The sequence below is a fragment of the Bos indicus x Bos taurus genome, chromosome 24 (genome assembly GCF_003369695.1).
Source record: "Bos indicus x Bos taurus breed Angus x Brahman F1 hybrid chromosome 24, Bos_hybrid_MaternalHap_v2.0, whole genome shotgun sequence".
In the NCBI taxonomy this organism is placed as follows: Eukaryota; Metazoa; Chordata; class Mammalia; order Artiodactyla; family Bovidae; genus Bos; species Bos indicus x Bos taurus.
The window spans coordinates 25,639,315-25,655,250 of NC_040099.1; the positions used below are offsets into that span (position 1 = coordinate 25,639,315).

The 15,936-nt window shown below is 44.8% G+C and overlaps 1 protein-coding gene across 1 annotated transcript in view; it reads left to right on the forward strand.

The window, feature by feature from the left end:
• Positions 1 to 1,411: 1,411 nt before the first annotated feature.
• The window catches only part of B4GALT6 (beta-1,4-galactosyltransferase 6), a 69,076-nt gene continuing 54,551 nt past the window's right edge, over positions 1,412 to 15,936 (forward strand). The window contains exon 1 of the mRNA XM_027525670.1: positions 1,412 to 1,857. Within this exon, the coding sequence (XP_027381471.1) occupies positions 1,743 to 1,857 (115 nt within the window). The 5' untranslated portion in view covers positions 1,412 to 1,742. The remainder of the gene's footprint in view (positions 1,858 to 15,936) is intronic.

Sequence of the window (15,936 nt, forward strand, 5' to 3'; positions counted from 1 at the left end):
AAAGAAACACCCACAAACACACTTTGGAAAAATCTGATATAGCTAAGGACGAGCTAGTAGGAAAAAAGTAGCTTTTGAACAAAGGGTAGACCACGACCTTGGAGGTGCAGTAAAGCAGTTTGCCCATTGAAGCTGGCTGGTGCTGCAGCATTTAAGGGCATATTGGTTGCACAGAAGTCTTTTCTGTGCCGCCTGTACGGATACAGCTAAAGCAGGGCTACCCAGGGCTCACCTTCAGAGCAGAAGGCAAGTTCTATTATGAGAGATATAAGTAGATCGTTATCACATCCCGACGATAATATTTCTATAGTTAGTGCGGGATGGGAGGTTTCATTAATCCAGGATTAGAAAACACCTTGTTTCCGGAGAGTATATTTCGGGAGGAACGCACATCACTGAAGCCTCCGCGTTGAGATACAAGCACAGCATCGTTCATTATCGATCCCCAGGGTGGAACGTATCCGAGGCTCAACAGCGGTCCCTCAGCCCCCGGGAGCGCGGCGAGCGCCGGGGACCCCGCGCGCGGGCGGGGGCCGCGGTGACGCAGGACGCGGTCTGGGCGCGGGTCCTCGCGCGGGGAGCGGGGGTGGCGGCGTGGGCCAATCAGGAGGCGCGGTGTTTCGGGCGAGGGGAGGGGAAGGGTGGGCGGGGGCCGCCAGGTTTCCTCGCGGTCGGCGCAGCGCCGCCTGCAGTTCCGAGCGAGCGCGCGGAGCCCCCAGGGGTCTCCGGACGGGTCGCCGGGCCCGATTTCCTCCGCGGCTCCCCCCGCCCTCTGGAGTTCGCCTCTTCAGCGACCCGGACGCGGCTCCGACGGCTCCGGCCCCCCAGTCTCTTTGGGCTCCTCGGCCCTGCCTGCAGCGCAAGTCGCCCCGCGGCTCTCCGACTGGTGTCCGCGGGCCGTGCGGGGGCGGCGCCGGCGGGGGCGCTTCACCCCGGGCCGGCGGCGGTAATGCTGCTGCGGTTGCCGCCCTTGCGGCCGGGCGGACAGCGGGCGGAGGCAGGAGCCGGAGTCGGAGCGCGCTCGTCGCTGGCCGGGACGCCGCCCTCGCCTGTGCTCGGCTCCCGCGGCCGCCGGGGGACGCCGGGGCCCGGCGCGGCATGAGGAGGAGGCTGTGCGCCGGCGAGCGCCCAGCTCCTCGGCCCCCAGGGCCCCTGCGGGCCCCCGCGCGTCGCGCGCGCCGGCTGCGGCCCCGGCGCCCACGCTAGCCCCGCGCAGGCACGAGACGCCGCGGCCCCGAGGAGGAGGAGGAGGCGGCGCAGGCCTGCCTGGCGCGGGCGGCCCGGACCCCGAGCGCGGGGGCTTCGCGACCTGGACCCCGGCGGGCGCAGGCAGCCGGAGCCGTGGGGGAGCAGCGCGTGCTGCAGTCGGCCGCCCTCTCCGCAGGGGCGCCGCGGCGCGCAGCCGGCGCCTCTCCCCACCTGCAGCCCCTCCTCCCGCCGCCACCGGGCGCGTAGAACGCCGCTCCTCGCCCTTCCACGGCCTCCTCGGGTCCTTTGGTCCCCGGACCCGGACCCCGCGTCTGCTCCCTTCCCCCGCCCCGCATCCTCCCGGCCTCTCATTCATTCCGTCCACTCCTTCCTCTCTCCTCCTTCCCGCTTCCCCAGAGCCTCCCCGCGCGGCCCCGCTGCAGTCTCGGGGTGGTGGTGTTTTTTTTAGCACATTCATGGAAGTTTAGGGCCTGGACGGTGCCCCCAAGTCCGGCCTGAGAGTGCAGCCCGAGCTGCCGGCCGGTAAGAGGAAGATGCCTGTGCTTAAGCGGATGATGCGGGTCTCCAATCGCTCGCTCCTCGCCTTCATCTTCTTCTTCTCCCTGTCCTCGTCTTGCCTCTACTTCATCTATGTGGCTCCGGGCATCGGTAAGCACCGAGGCACCCTCCCTTCCCACGGTAGCGGTAAAGGAAGTGTAGCATGTTACTTATGGGATTGGGAAGCTGTATGGTAGGACCGGGGCCCGGCAGAAAGCATTTTATTTCAAATGAGACGTGTCACATAACCCGCTTTGGGGCATGGTTTTGGCACGTGAGTTTTGTTAATGAACGTTTAACTAACTTAAAAGACTGCGTTAAATGGACAGAGCAAAATGAGGTATGATGGACCTCATTTTGATGGACCTGAGATACCCCTGGACGCTTTGTTGAGTATTCCTGACACTTTTATCCATTTAATATTGTTTTTAAGCTTAAAATTAGTGCTTAATTGTAATTTTATTCAAATACTCTCAGCTGTGTTAACTGGTTGTAAATACGATGGAGAAACCCACAGTAAGGAATGTGAGTTCAAGAATGTACTGGTGTAGTGTTCCAGGTCACTTTTTTAGAATGGGGTCAATGAACATTTGTGCCTCACTTCAGGAATTTTTAGGCGATGAGCTGTCTATTAAAAACAATGCTCCATTATTTCGTCTGCTTGGGTTGTTTTTCAAGCGTAGGTAGCTTCTGCTACCTGTCAGGATGAATTCTGAAATACATTATTAATTAAAAGAACGATTATGCAAAATAGCTTAAAATGTTAACTATTTAGTTTTTTGTTTGTTTCTGGTCCAAAACACACTTTTGTATAATCTGCTTGAATTACCTCTTTATTAAATATCCTAGTTTCTCAGCACCTTTGATTGAAAATGTACCAATGTGGCATTCTCATAAGAAATAGACCATCACCAGACCTCATCAGGACTATTGAATTTCCTAAAAATCACTGTGACATTTCTTGATTAAAATTTCAGGTTCAAGTAAGATGTATAGGCTCAGAATGATACTTGAGAAGGCATAAATTGTTGAAACCTTGATAACCCAAGATAGAAGTTTGAGGTTAAAAGTTTGAAAAAAAAAAAAGTGGATATTTTAACATAGTATTTTCTTTTAATGCAGTTTTTTTTTTTTTTTTTTTTTGCTTTAGGCTAAATCAGACACCTCCTGAAGCCTGTAGCAGAAATGACAGTGGTAGCTCAGTGGATTCCAGAGTTGTTAGCCAAAATACTCAGCAGGCTTTTTCTTAAGATCCTCTGCCATTTTGGAAATCTTATCAATTAACTACTCATTCTACAGCAGTTTTTTTTACTTGTAGCTCTTTAAAGATTGGACATCATTGGGGGATGTTATCTGATATTTCAGCTTTGAGAGATTTTGGAGAAAAAAGGTTTTTTTTTGTAGTGAGCTAACAGTTTTGTTACTTTCTTGGTATTTTGAGTAACATTACAATTATGTTACTCAAAAAGCTAACCAAAGGCACTCAGAATTCCATTTTTCACTTCATAATCAGCCAGTTTTGGTTATTGTATTAATGTGTCGTGTATATATTCTTAAAGTTCTGTTGGTGTGAAATACTTAGACGTTTTCCTTATTTGTGTGCTGAATGTTGACCGTAGAACAGCTGCTGGTAAGTCGTGAAAATTTTGGCACTTGTCTTCTAGGCAACTAGATTGAAATTATTCTTGTGGGTCTTCTAATTTATTCTTAAAAAGATTGATTGAAACCAGTAAGAAGAATGAAAACCAAAACTTAATGTTAACGATTTGTTAAACTGACTCTGTTTCTCAAACTAGTATTACTTAGCAGCGGAAAAAAAAAAAAAAAAGCCCGCTTATCTTTTAATCATTGAGAAGCAGTTTTCCAAAATTCAAATTTTTGTTTGAAAGCTCGGATTTTGTCATTGGTAACACATACTATCAGTTTTTCTGACAGTGTCAAGCTCATTTTGCTTGCTTTTTGGGAAAATGTAGGTCAAATACAGAAATCTAAATCACCATAGTTTTGCAGTCATACCTTTTTAAAAAAAAACAGCGACGTCACATTAAATTTTTTTTTTAGTTTATTTTTGGCTGTGTTGGATCTTCGTTGCTCTTCTGGCTTTTCTCTAGTTGAGGCGATTGGAGGCTACTTTTCACTGCGGTACACGAGCTTCTCATTGCGGTGGCTTCTCTTGTTTTGGAACATGGGCTCTAGGGTGTGTGGGTTTTGGTAGTTGTGGTTCCTGGGCTCTAGAACACAGGCTCAATAGTTGTGACCCATGGGCTTAGTTGCTCCAAGATGTGGGATCTTATTGAACAAGGGATCAAACCCATGTCTCCTGCGTTGATAAGTGGATTCTTTACCACTGAGCCATCAGGTAGACTCTTCAGTTGTACCTTTGAGTAAAAATGATGTTCCACGAGAAAAATGTGGCTAGTTCAGCTCACAGTGCAATGATCTATTACACGGTTTGATTTTCAAGATAACCACGGTCCTTTGGTATGCTGCTGAAATGCCTTACGTGTGCTTCCCATTTCATCAGAGATTTCTTTTGTTTTTAATTAATTTTTATTAGAGTATAGTTGATTTACAATGTTGTGTTAGTTTCTGCTGTACAGCAAAGTGCATCAGTTACACATACACATATGTCCACTCTTTTTTAGAGTCTTTTCCCATACAGGTCATTACAGAGTATTGAGTCAAGTTCCCTGTGCTTCACAGTAGGTCCTTATTAGTTATCTAGTTGATATTGGGTTGGCCAAAACGGTCGTTGGGGCAAACCTGAAGGAACTTTTTGGCCAACCCAACAGACAGTCGTGTATATATGTCAATCCCCATCTCCCAATTTCCCCTTCCCTCTTGATAACCATAAGTTTGATTTCCTACTTCTGCATCACAGATATCTTATTAATGAGATATACCCCAAACTAAGTAGTTTCTTATAGCTAGTTTACATTAGATGTCCATAGACTCTTTTGGAAATAATTCCCATTGTAGCCTGGGTTAACATCTTGGAGCAGAATTTTCTTATGACTAAAATACATGTTGTATAAGAGAGCATTTTTTAATTGATCTGAAATGTTTCAAATCTCTTTTGTTAAAAAAATCTGTATGAGCTGTATCCACATCAACCTGTTTAGTAGCCATCAGTTGTATTTTCCTCAGTTTTCTGCCCAGAGACTCATTTTTCTTGTGTGCGTTCCCCCAGACAATCCTGTCATTTTACTGACTCTTGTTAGTCTCCATCCCCTGTGTTCCTCCCTCCCTCTCTAGTACCAGATATTAGTGAACGCGTGCTCATTTGCTCAGTTGTGTCCGACCCTTTGCGATTCTGTGGACTGTAGCCCACCAGGCTGTTCTGTCTATAGGATTTCCCAGGCAAGAGTACTGGAGTGGGTTGTCATTTCCTTCTCCAGGGGATCTTCCTGATCCAGGGATCAAACGAGTGTTGCTGCGTTGGCAGCAGATTCTTCACCACTGAGCCACCTGGGAAGCCCCTTCTTCCTTTGTGATTGCAAAATGATGAGCAAAGTTTCCCTCAAAGGTCTTGCCTTGGCTGAATTGAAACTGGAATTCCATTTAGCATGGAAATGTTTCCAATATAACAGAGCATTGTCATTTTCCTGCCATCAGAGGAGTAGGTGAAGTGACTTAGATTCATTCACCTAACATGAATAGAGCACCTTGGATGGGCTAGACTTTGAGGAAGACAGATGACTAAGACAGGCCACCTTCCCTCATGTGATGGGGTGAGTACCCTGCAAGGGCTGCAGCCAGTCCTCAGAAAGCACGCAATGGAGTGTGCAGGCTGGTGAAGGGTTTCCTGAGGAGGTGACAGATGGGATTTATCTGGACTGAGCAGAGGGATTCTAGTCAGAGGGAACAGCAGGAACAAAGGTAGGTTCCAGAAAGTAGGAATATTTCTGTCTGATACCACTTAAGGTGTGGGGTGGTGGATTGGCCAGATCTCCCCTGCTCAGCCTGGTGTTCTGGCTCTTTAGGTCCCTAAACTTCCTGGCTGAGAGTGACTGGCCTCGGTTTGCACAGGTTTATGAAAGCGGTTGAAAGAAAGAAGTTGATGTGCCTTGACTCAGTGGGGCAGTATTGTGGGGAAGATTGTTCAGCTGCCCTGGGAGTGGGGATTTCGCTGTCCATTTGACTCACCAGCCATCCTGACCTTTGCTTGACTTGCTGATAGGCTCTTTCATTCTTTAAGCAGAGGAAGAATCTGGTTGGATCACTTTGGTGTGAATTCCTGTGGGCCCTTCGAGGAATTTCTGGGCTCTGTGCCTCACTTGTGGGGTCTCAAGTGGGTGGATGCCTGGCTGGGACAGGTGGAGTTGTTGATGGGTGGGCCGGGCATGGAGGGTGTGTTGTGGGAGGGTGTGGCTTAGTAGGGCCTTGCTCAGAGCCTCCCTGACATTTCTGGCTGGTTTCTGTCACTTTGCTCAGAGACTAGCTTGTTTGTTGCCCTGTAGGTTTCTCATCACAGCCTTTCACCCTCCTGGGGGTGAGCCTGATTGTGTTTTTTTTTTTTAGCTGTTACACTTGCTTGGTATTTCACAGTTCCTCTTATTTTCCTCACCAAGTTCTCTGGTCACTGTGACTCCTTTTGAGGATTCTTTTGGTTGGGCCACATGTTGGGCATTTCTTTTTTGTGGGCCTCTCTTACTGGTCAGGCTTCCCAGGCTAATGTTTTTGTCTTGTGAGTAGCAGGAGACATCAGACATTCTGAAACTGGGAATGCTGGAATCCTTTGTTTAGAGCAGTTCTTCTAGCCTGGAGTACAGTTTATACAGGACAGAAGTACCAGGCGGGAAGTTATTTCAGTGGCTAAGGTGATAGAAGACTTGAACCTAATCAAGGCAGACTTGAAAAATGTGGACAGTGGAATTGAAGGAAAGGGAGATGCTTTAAGACAATGCTTGTATTGCGGCCTAGACACTTGTATTCTAGTGGGGTGAAGGGGCTGTAGAAAGGCAGGTGCTTTGAAGGGGTCATTTTGCTTTTAGAGAAATTGAGTTGGGATGCTTGTAGGATAGCGAGGAAGAACTTGTCAGCAGGTGGGCAGATGGGAAAAAGGGCTTAGAGCCCACGACAGAGGTCTAACAGGAGAGAGATGTCATCAGTGTATAGGTGAATGATATGTACGTTTTCCCCCTACACACCTGAGTTAATAAAACTAACTCATGCAAGTGACTCACTAAGTTAGTTACTCATAAATATGGAACAATAGGTGTCAAATGGGAATATGATGGAGGCTCGAGTGTAGTTTGAGGGCTTCTCTCGTGGCTCAGCAGTAAAGAATCTGCCTGCAATGCAGGAGATGCAGGTCATCTGGAGGAGGAAGTGACAACCACTCCTGGAAACTTACATGGACAGAGGAGCCTGGCAGGCTGCAGTCCACAGGGTCTTGAAAGAGTCAGACACCACTGAGTGACTAAACAAGTGTAGTTTGAAGGATTTCCCGTGAGGCTTTGTAACCTTTTTCACTCCCTGGCCCCAAAAGGGGGTTGTGTGATTGACACTGTAAAAGTTCCAGTGGCCACCCAAGGAGAGCTTGTGGAGGCTGAAGACAAGGTAGCCAGGGATGAAATCCATCAGCTTAGGGTGAGTGAAGAAATAGGAAAATGAAGGGAGAGAGGTACCATGAAAGTGAAGAGAGTTAGAGGCCTTTGCAAAAATGGATCCGTCAATAAGTAAAAATGATGATCAACAAGATAAGCATTGCAGTGGGCTATAATTCAGTAGGGTAAAGTCTGGAAGGAGAATCATGGATTTGGTAAGTAGGAACTCTGTGATGGCCGCTAAGGGACTTGTTTTTGTGCTGTTAGAGGGCACCAGTAAGACTGCCTGAGGTTGGATAGTATTAATAAAGTCAGATGAAATGGCTGATTTCCAGGAAAGTGGGATCAAAGGGATCTTATAAGATGGGAAGACCTGAGCTTATATGGATGTTCAGGGAGTGAGGACATGCTTTAAAGATTTGAAGAAGGGAACAAATTATGACGTGATCTTGTTCAGTCGCTCAGTTGTGTCTGACTCTTTGCGACCCTATGGACTGCAGCACACCAGACTTTCCTGTCTATCAGTATCTCCTGGAGTTTGCTCAAGATAATGTTCAGTAAGTCGGTGATACCATCCAGTCCTCTCATCCTCTGTCGTTGCCTTCTGCCTTCACTCTTTCCCAGCCTTAGAGTCTTTTTTCAGTGAGTTGGCTCTTTGCATCAGGTGGCTGAAGTATTGGAGCTTCAGCTTCAGCATCAGTCCTTGCAGTGAATATTCAGGGTTGATTGCCTTTAGAATTGACTGATTTTATCTTGCCGTCCAAGGGACTCTCAAGCATCTTCTCCAGGACCACAGTTTGAAAGCATCAATTTACTCTTCCATACATGTTTGTCTGGTTCTGCACTGAACAGGATCCACATGGTCCCTGTTTTCATAGAGCTGAAGCATGCATGCTAAGTTGCTTCAGTTGTGTCCGACTCTTTGCGACCCCATGGACTGTAGCCCGCCAGGCTCCTCTGTTCATGGGATTCTCCAGGCAAGAGTACTGGAGTTGGTTGCCATGCCTTTCTCCAGGGGATCTTCCCGATGCAAAAATTGAATCCAAGGCTCTTATGTCTTCTGCATTGGCAGGCAGTTCTTTCCCATTAGTGCCACCTGGAAAGCCCCTCATAGAGCTCATAGCCAGTGGGAAATTCACACAGTTGGCAGAGTAACTATTCTAGGAGATCGTGCGAGTTTGCTGTGGAGGCACTGGCTGGGTGGATGGGTAGGGCACTAAACTAGTCTAGGCATCAGGGAGAACCTAAGGCCAGAAGCTTAGGTTATAGGTAATTAAAGGCTGATTCAGTTCAGTTGCTTAGTTGTGTCCGACTCTTTGCCACCCCATGAATTGCAGCACGCCAGGCCTCCCTGTCCACCAACTCCCAGAGTTCACCCAAACTCTTGTCCATCGAGTCAGTGATGCCATCCAGCCATCTCATCCTCTGTCATCCCCTTCTCCTCCTGCCCCCAATCCCTCCCCCATCAGAGTCTTTTCCAATGAGTCAACTCTTTGCATGAGGTGGCCAAAGTACTGGACTTTCAGCTTTAGCATCATTCCTTCCAAAGAAATCCCAGGGCTGATCTCCTTTAGAATGGACTGGTTGGATCTCCTTGCAGTCCAAAGGACTCTCAAGAGTCTTCTCCAACACCACAGTTCAAAAGCATCAATTCTTCGGCGCTCAGCCTTCTTCATAGTCCAGCTCTCACATCCATACATGACCACTGGAAAAACCATAGCCTTGACTAGATGGACTTTGTTGGCAAAGTAATGTCTCTGCTTTTGAATATGCTATCTAGGTTGCTTATAACTTTCCTTCCAAGGAATAAAGAATCTTTTAATTTCATGGGTTAGGTAATTAAAGGCCTGGGGAAAAGTGCTTCAGGTAGGAATAGTATAGTTGAAGGTTAAGAAGTGGGAGAGAAGTAGAAGTTCTTTAAAAGTTATTTAAAGTGGAAGTTATTTAAAAAATAACCAAAAAGGTAGAGGCTAAGGCATAAAAATTTTAGGGGAGCATGGGTCAAAGCCAGAGACATAAATACAGACACCTGTAAGCTCGATTTGAGAACTTGGGCTTTAGCCTGAGAACAATGTCAAACCATTGAGTTTAGATTTTAAATAGAGTGACGTGATCAGCTTTGCATTTTATAGGAATACTTATGCTATGTTGGTGTGGATGGATTAAGACAGCAGTTCTGGAATGAGGGATACCAAGTAGAGGGAGTAGGGTCAAGTGTATAAGGGAATTAAGTTTAGAGGTAGGAGAGTAGATAAAGATGCTCTTGATAGCAAAATTTGGATGCATATAGAGAGGGAGGCCGAGGACATTCATATCTGATAAGGTGGGTGTCTGAGCTGCTTAGAGGGGCTCTGTTCTTGTGAACAAATCTTAGTATAGAGTAACGTGTTTGCTCAACCAGCTTCAGAGATTTGTTTTCTGCCCTGGCACATACTGGAGGCTTAGTGAAGAGCTGTTGAGTGACTGAGTCTTTCCAATTAATCACTTCTCTTGGTGTGGCTACTCTAGTTCCTTCTCTCCCCAGCCCACCCATCAGTATCATCCTGGTGTTGGATGTTAGACCCCTCGGGAGAATATGGAGGGGCTGGCAGGAGATGAGGAAGAGTGAAGATGCCAGGGTCCGTCAGTGTGTTGTCTGCTGTTTGGTCGCTGTGAGTCGTGTCTGACTCCTCCTTGACTCCGTGGAGGCTCATCTGTCCATGGGATTCTCCAGGAAAGAATACTGGAGTGAGTTTCCATTTCTTTCTCCAGGAGATCTTCCCAACTCAGGGACTGAACCCACGTCTCCTGAATTGGCAGGCGGATTCTTTATCACTGAGCCACCAGGGAATCACTTCCAAATTTAGGGGCTTAAAAAAACAAACGTGTTATCTCCTAGTTTCTGTGGCCAGGAATCTGGGTGTGATTTGGCTGGATGGCTCTGGTTCAGCCTACAGAGCGTAGGTCAGGGCTGTGGTTGGAGGCTCCACTGGGGAAGCATCCACTTCCAGGTTTAGCCGTGTGCACTCAGGCAGGATTCTGCCCCCTGAGGGTGGTTGCACTGAGGACCTCGGCTCTTTGCAGGTAGTTGGCTGGAGACCTCACTCAGTTCCTTGCCCCGGAGCCTCTCCACTGGGTATGTACAACCCCATCACTTTGGCCATATTGTCTTTGTCAGAAAAGAGTCATCTTAGGCCAGTGCACAGTCATCGGCTGGGGAGCCGTCTCAGAAATTGCTTACCTCCATCAGGTTGCCATTCTTTTATTATTTTATTTTTATTTTCTGGCCACCATTCTTGAGCCTATATGTTAACTCAGCTGTATTGTTGCAGCAGAAGTGAACCTCAATTCTATGACCTTGTGAGGAATCAGGTAGTTTTAAAGGGAAAATGAATTTATTGAAGTCTGACAGTGCTTCACACCATTCTCCATGTTAGTGTTTTATGAGTAAGTTTTCTTTTGTAATTGGCAGATAATTGCTTTACAATGTTGTGTTGGTTTCTGCCCTACAGCAGTGTGAGTCAGCCGTAAGTGTACATGCGTCCCCTCCCTCTTGAACCTCCCTCCCTCCTCCCGCCCCGTCCCACCCCTCCTGGTTGTCGCAGAGCACCAGGTTGAGCTCCCTGTCACACAGCAACTTTCCACTCCTGTCTGTTTTACGTGTGGTAATGTATTTGTTTCAGTGCTGCTCTTTCAGTTCATCCCACCTTTCCTTCCCCTGCTGTATCCATTTCTGAGAGATTGTTCTAGAACTTGGATTTCCTAGGTCCTGCTTGGGCATTCCTGGCCAGTGGAGAGCCCCGCAGACCTTGTGTATTTCCAGTTTTCTCCCTCTGGCCCGTTTCCCTCGCCCCTTGAGACCAAACTGAGTGCTGTCACGACTCTTGGGCTGCCCTTGGCCAGTTCCATCAGAGCAGCCTGCCCCCAGCCCCTTCTCCCTCCTCTCCTTTCTCCTTTTCCTTCTGAATCATTTTTTTCTTAATTCCCGAAAGACCCAGTGATTGAGTATATAAAAGATCTTTCTGTTTCTGCCTTTTCTCAGGATAATAACAGAATAATATATGGGTAATATTGTGATTAGTTGAAGAGTTGAAGATTGGGTCAGTTGAAGGTTAAAAGTAGGTTTGCTGAGAATACCTATAAGGCCATTAACATGCCACTGGGAAATCAAGAGTTTTACTCCAGTTATTATTAGGTATTTTTTCCTCATGTCTTAGACCCATCGGAGAATTTCAGGTAGCATTCCAATTTTATTTTTCTGTAGCGTGTATGTCCTACATTGGGCCGACTTGATTTGTTGTGTTTCATGGGCATACTTGTTTTTGGTTGTAGCAGAACTTAATGGTGTTTGGTTTAAGCCACAGCAAAAACCCTCCTCAGTTAAAAGTAGGCAAGAAAGGATGTTTATCTTTGTTGGTTTGAAAGTATGCTCTGGCTGTGGAAATCTTTGAAATTCATTTTCTGTGCTCTGTCCCCTTCTTTCCTTGTTTTAGAGGCATTTTCCTTTCATGAATAAGTAAATTGAAATTATGAAATGTTTTATTTTTGGCTATGTGGCATGGCAAAATGTTGAGGAAAACATAACTTAGTGCTTTTAAATCTAAATTGTAATTAATTTTTTTTCCTCCAGAGGGTTAATAGATATGACTTTTTACTTACATTTTGGTTTTCATGATTAAATAGTCAAGTTAGTAAATGTCTTTGGCTCTCAATGCAGTCTTTATGTTGTATATTCTTTAAGGATGAAACAGATTTTTCATTGTCTGAATGAATTGCGCATAAATTAGGAAGCTGTGTAAAAGAAGATGTATTTATACAAGTTAAACTGTGAAAGGAGACTTCTATTTTTTTACCTGTTATAAATGTTAGTAATGTTTAGAGAATTACTACAAGCAGTGGTTTTCAAACATGAAGGTGCTCAAGCCTTATTTAAGGCAACCCAGGTCTTATCATTAGAGAATCTAATTGGGATCCTGATTGATTTTTTAAAAAATTATTTATTTGGCTGCATTAGATCTTAGTTGTGTGCTGCTGCTGCTACTGCTAAGTCGCTTCAGTCGTGTCTGACTCTGTGTGACCCCATTGTTTCTTTATGAACCCACTGTGTGATTGAGCTATAGGTTGATCCTGAATTTGTTACTGTTTTTAATTATTAGATACATTGTAATTCACTTAATAGGATCAATATAAATAGTACATCATGAGAAATGCTGGGCTAGAAGAAGCACAAGCTGGAATCAAGATTGCTGGGAGAAATATCAATAACCTCAAATCTGCAGATGACACCACCCTCATGGCAGAAAGTGAAGAAAAACTAAAGAGCCTCTTGATGAAAGTGAAAGAGGAGAGTGAAAAAGTTGGCTTAAAGCTCAACATTCAGAAAATGAAGATCATAGCATCTGGTCCCATCACTTCATGGCAAATAGATGGGGAAACAGTGAGAGACTTTATTTTTTGGGCTCCAAAATCACTGCAGATGGTGACTGCAGCCTTGAAATTAAAAGACACTTGCTCCTTGGAAGAAAAGTTATGACCAACCTAGACAGCATATTAAAAAGCAGAGACATTACTTTGCCAACAAAGGTCCGTCTAGTCAAGGCTATGGTTTTTCCAGTAGTCATGTATGGATGTGAGAGTTGGACTATAAAGAAAGCTGAGCACCAAGAATTGATGCTGTTGAACTGTGGTGTTGGAGAAGACTCTTGAGAGTCCTTTGGACTGCAAGGAGATCCAACCAGTCCATCCTAAAGGAAATCAGTCCTGAATTTTCATTGGAAGGACTAAAACTGAAACTCCAATACTTTGACCACCTGATGTGAAGAGCTGACTCATTTGAAAAGACCCTGATGCTGGGAAAGATTGAAGGTGGGAGAAGGGGACGACAGAGGATGAGATGGTTGGATTACATCACCGACTCCATGGACATCACCGAACTCCAGGAGTTGGTGATGGACAGGGAGGCCAGGGGTGCTGCAGTCCATGGGGTTGCAAAGAGTCGGACACGACTGAGCAACTGAACTGAACTGATGGCCCTACATGTTAGCCAGTGGAAATAATTTCAAAACAAAAGACTTATAAAAATCTCTTTATAACATGTTCATAGTTAAGCAGCTCTGTGAAGTTTGTCACTGTACATCACACCTTGATTGAAATATTATCTCTTTTTAAGTATTTGAGGCTTGCTAGTGTTAACAATTCTTTACTGAAATCATGTTTTATGTATTGCCTTCTTGGTAATTAAGTCAATGGCTCAGATATTATGACTTCTAATCATAGTGCAATGTCCAGCTTGACTTGGAGGAAGAGAACTCAGACTTCATTTTCATTTGTCTCAAGAGGACCAGTGGTAGAGAATTAAAAGATGCCTTGTTTTTTAATTTGAAAGTATGCTCTGGCTAATTGATTTTCCATGCTGTGTTCCCTTCTCTCCTGCTTGTTTTAGAGTCATTCTCCTTTCATGAATAAGTAAGTTGAGATTATGAACGGTATTTTAATTTTGAAAACACAGGGAAATTGTGGATAATTATAAAGCATATAGTTCACATAGGTCTCCCTTTTATGTCCTCTTCATTACAATAGCATTCTCAAGTTGGTAGTGGTTCATTTCATTCACTTTAAATGCATTCTGAAATCATTTATTTTCAGCAGATTTACAATGTTTCCTGGGTGTGTTTATTTATGGGTTCGTCCTTTAGTCTGTAATTTCATTAGGTAAGTTTCCTTACTGATTAGATTAAAAATGTAATTGCTTGCATTTTTCCTTTCCTGGTTCCCTCATTTCCGCCCGATTCTACTTTTCTCCCATGTGGTTTATGACTCTTGACTCTTTAGGCTTCAGTCACGCTTTAAAGAAGCCATATGTTTAAGTGAGTAACAATGAATTAACAAAGGACAGTGCTGAAAGCTGTCATGTGTTAGGTCATGTGTTCAAAGTCTAGTTTTTGAATTTTCAGCTAAGTTTAAACCAGGCTGAGCTGGTCATCTGGTTGTTGTAGAAGTAATTCCAATGTTTTAGGCAGTTTGCCCTTTCTTAGGATTTTGGTTTTTACAGAGGGGTCCCATGGCTCCTTAGTTGCTGATACTGCTTGGCAGTTGGTTATTCAACACATATTTATTGTAAATAAACACGTCTCCACCTTGAACATCTTTAATAAGACTTAGAAAAAGTCATCCTTAAATAACTCAAAGCTGTTAAACTGCAGAGTGGAAGTGGTAAAAAACACCTGTTGGAAAGAATTTTCTTGTTACTTTTTGGTGCGTACATCAGCAAAGCTTGAGTTGTTGGCTAAGATCTGAAATAGATCTGGGCTGTATGTGATCAGTGTATTCATGATTGCTTGATAAAATGGGATTCTGAGCACAGAATTCTTTCATTCTACTTATTAGTCTGTGATTTACTGGAAGGATGGGGAGGAGGATATTATAGGCTAGTAATTACTTGCTCTGCAGATTTTCTTGAGCCCATACTTGACTTTGAATTATTATCACCATGGTAGAAGAGTCTGTTTAAATAGTGCTTTGACATAAAGGGAATCATTTGTTTTGCAGCCTGGCAAAGCCTAGAAGTCTGTTACGTTTTGTTTTTAACTTAAGCAATGCTTTGGTTCTAGGCAAAGAATGAACTCTTTTTCATATGTCATATGGCCTCATCCTGGAGTTTATGGCATTATTATTAGAAATAATATATTTAGCTCTTACAGACTCAGACGAGTAATTTCTGGGAACTTGTTGAACAAGGGGCTAGATGTGGAAGGAAGAAAACTTACAGGCATGTGAAATAGATGTTTGAAAGGTTATTGTGAGTTCTTAGAAGTTCATAGAATACATGATTCAAGTGTCTGTGTTTACTGTCAAGGGATGTATGTATGTAGCTGGGCTCTAAAGGCTGAACGCCAGAGAACTGATGCTTTCAAATTGTGGTGCTGGAGAAGACTCTTGAGAGTCTCTTGGACAGCAAGGAGATCAAACCAATCAATCCTAAGGGAAATCAACCCTGAATATTCATTGGAAGAACTGATGAAGTTCCAATGCTTTGGCTACTTGATGTGAAGAGTCGACTCACCGGAAGAAACCCTGATACTGGGAAAGATTGAAGGCAAAAGGAGAAGAGGGTAGCAGAGGTTGAGACGCTTAGACAGCATCTTTGACTCAACAGACATGAATTTGAGCAAACGGGGAGATAGTGAAGGATGGGGAGTGTGGTGGGCTGCAGTCCATGGGGTCACCAAGAGTTGGACATGACTTAGCGACTGAACAACAACAAAAATATGAAGTGGTTTGCTTTTTTCCATGTTGTTTATTTCATTATGTTGTTCTGTAGATTATATGGGAAACCATTTTCTCTCCTGTGACTTTGAAGTATTGCTACTGATATCCTCCTTGCATTGGTTGCAGTCTGTTAACCCCCTCTGTTGTCACTTCCCTCATAACTTTTTGCATTGAAGAGTTTTCTTTTTCTTAGTCTCTCTCTCTCCTGTAGGACTTCCAATCATTGCTTCTACCAGATTGCTGCCTCAGAGTCACTTAGAGCAGTCCTTGAATCTTGAGTTTTTAAAATTCTACCTGTGTAACTTCTGTTGTTTTTTGATCTCTTTTTAAAAATATTTATCTGCCTGCGTCAGGTCTTGGTTGCAGCATGTGGGGTCTTTGCATCATGTGAGAT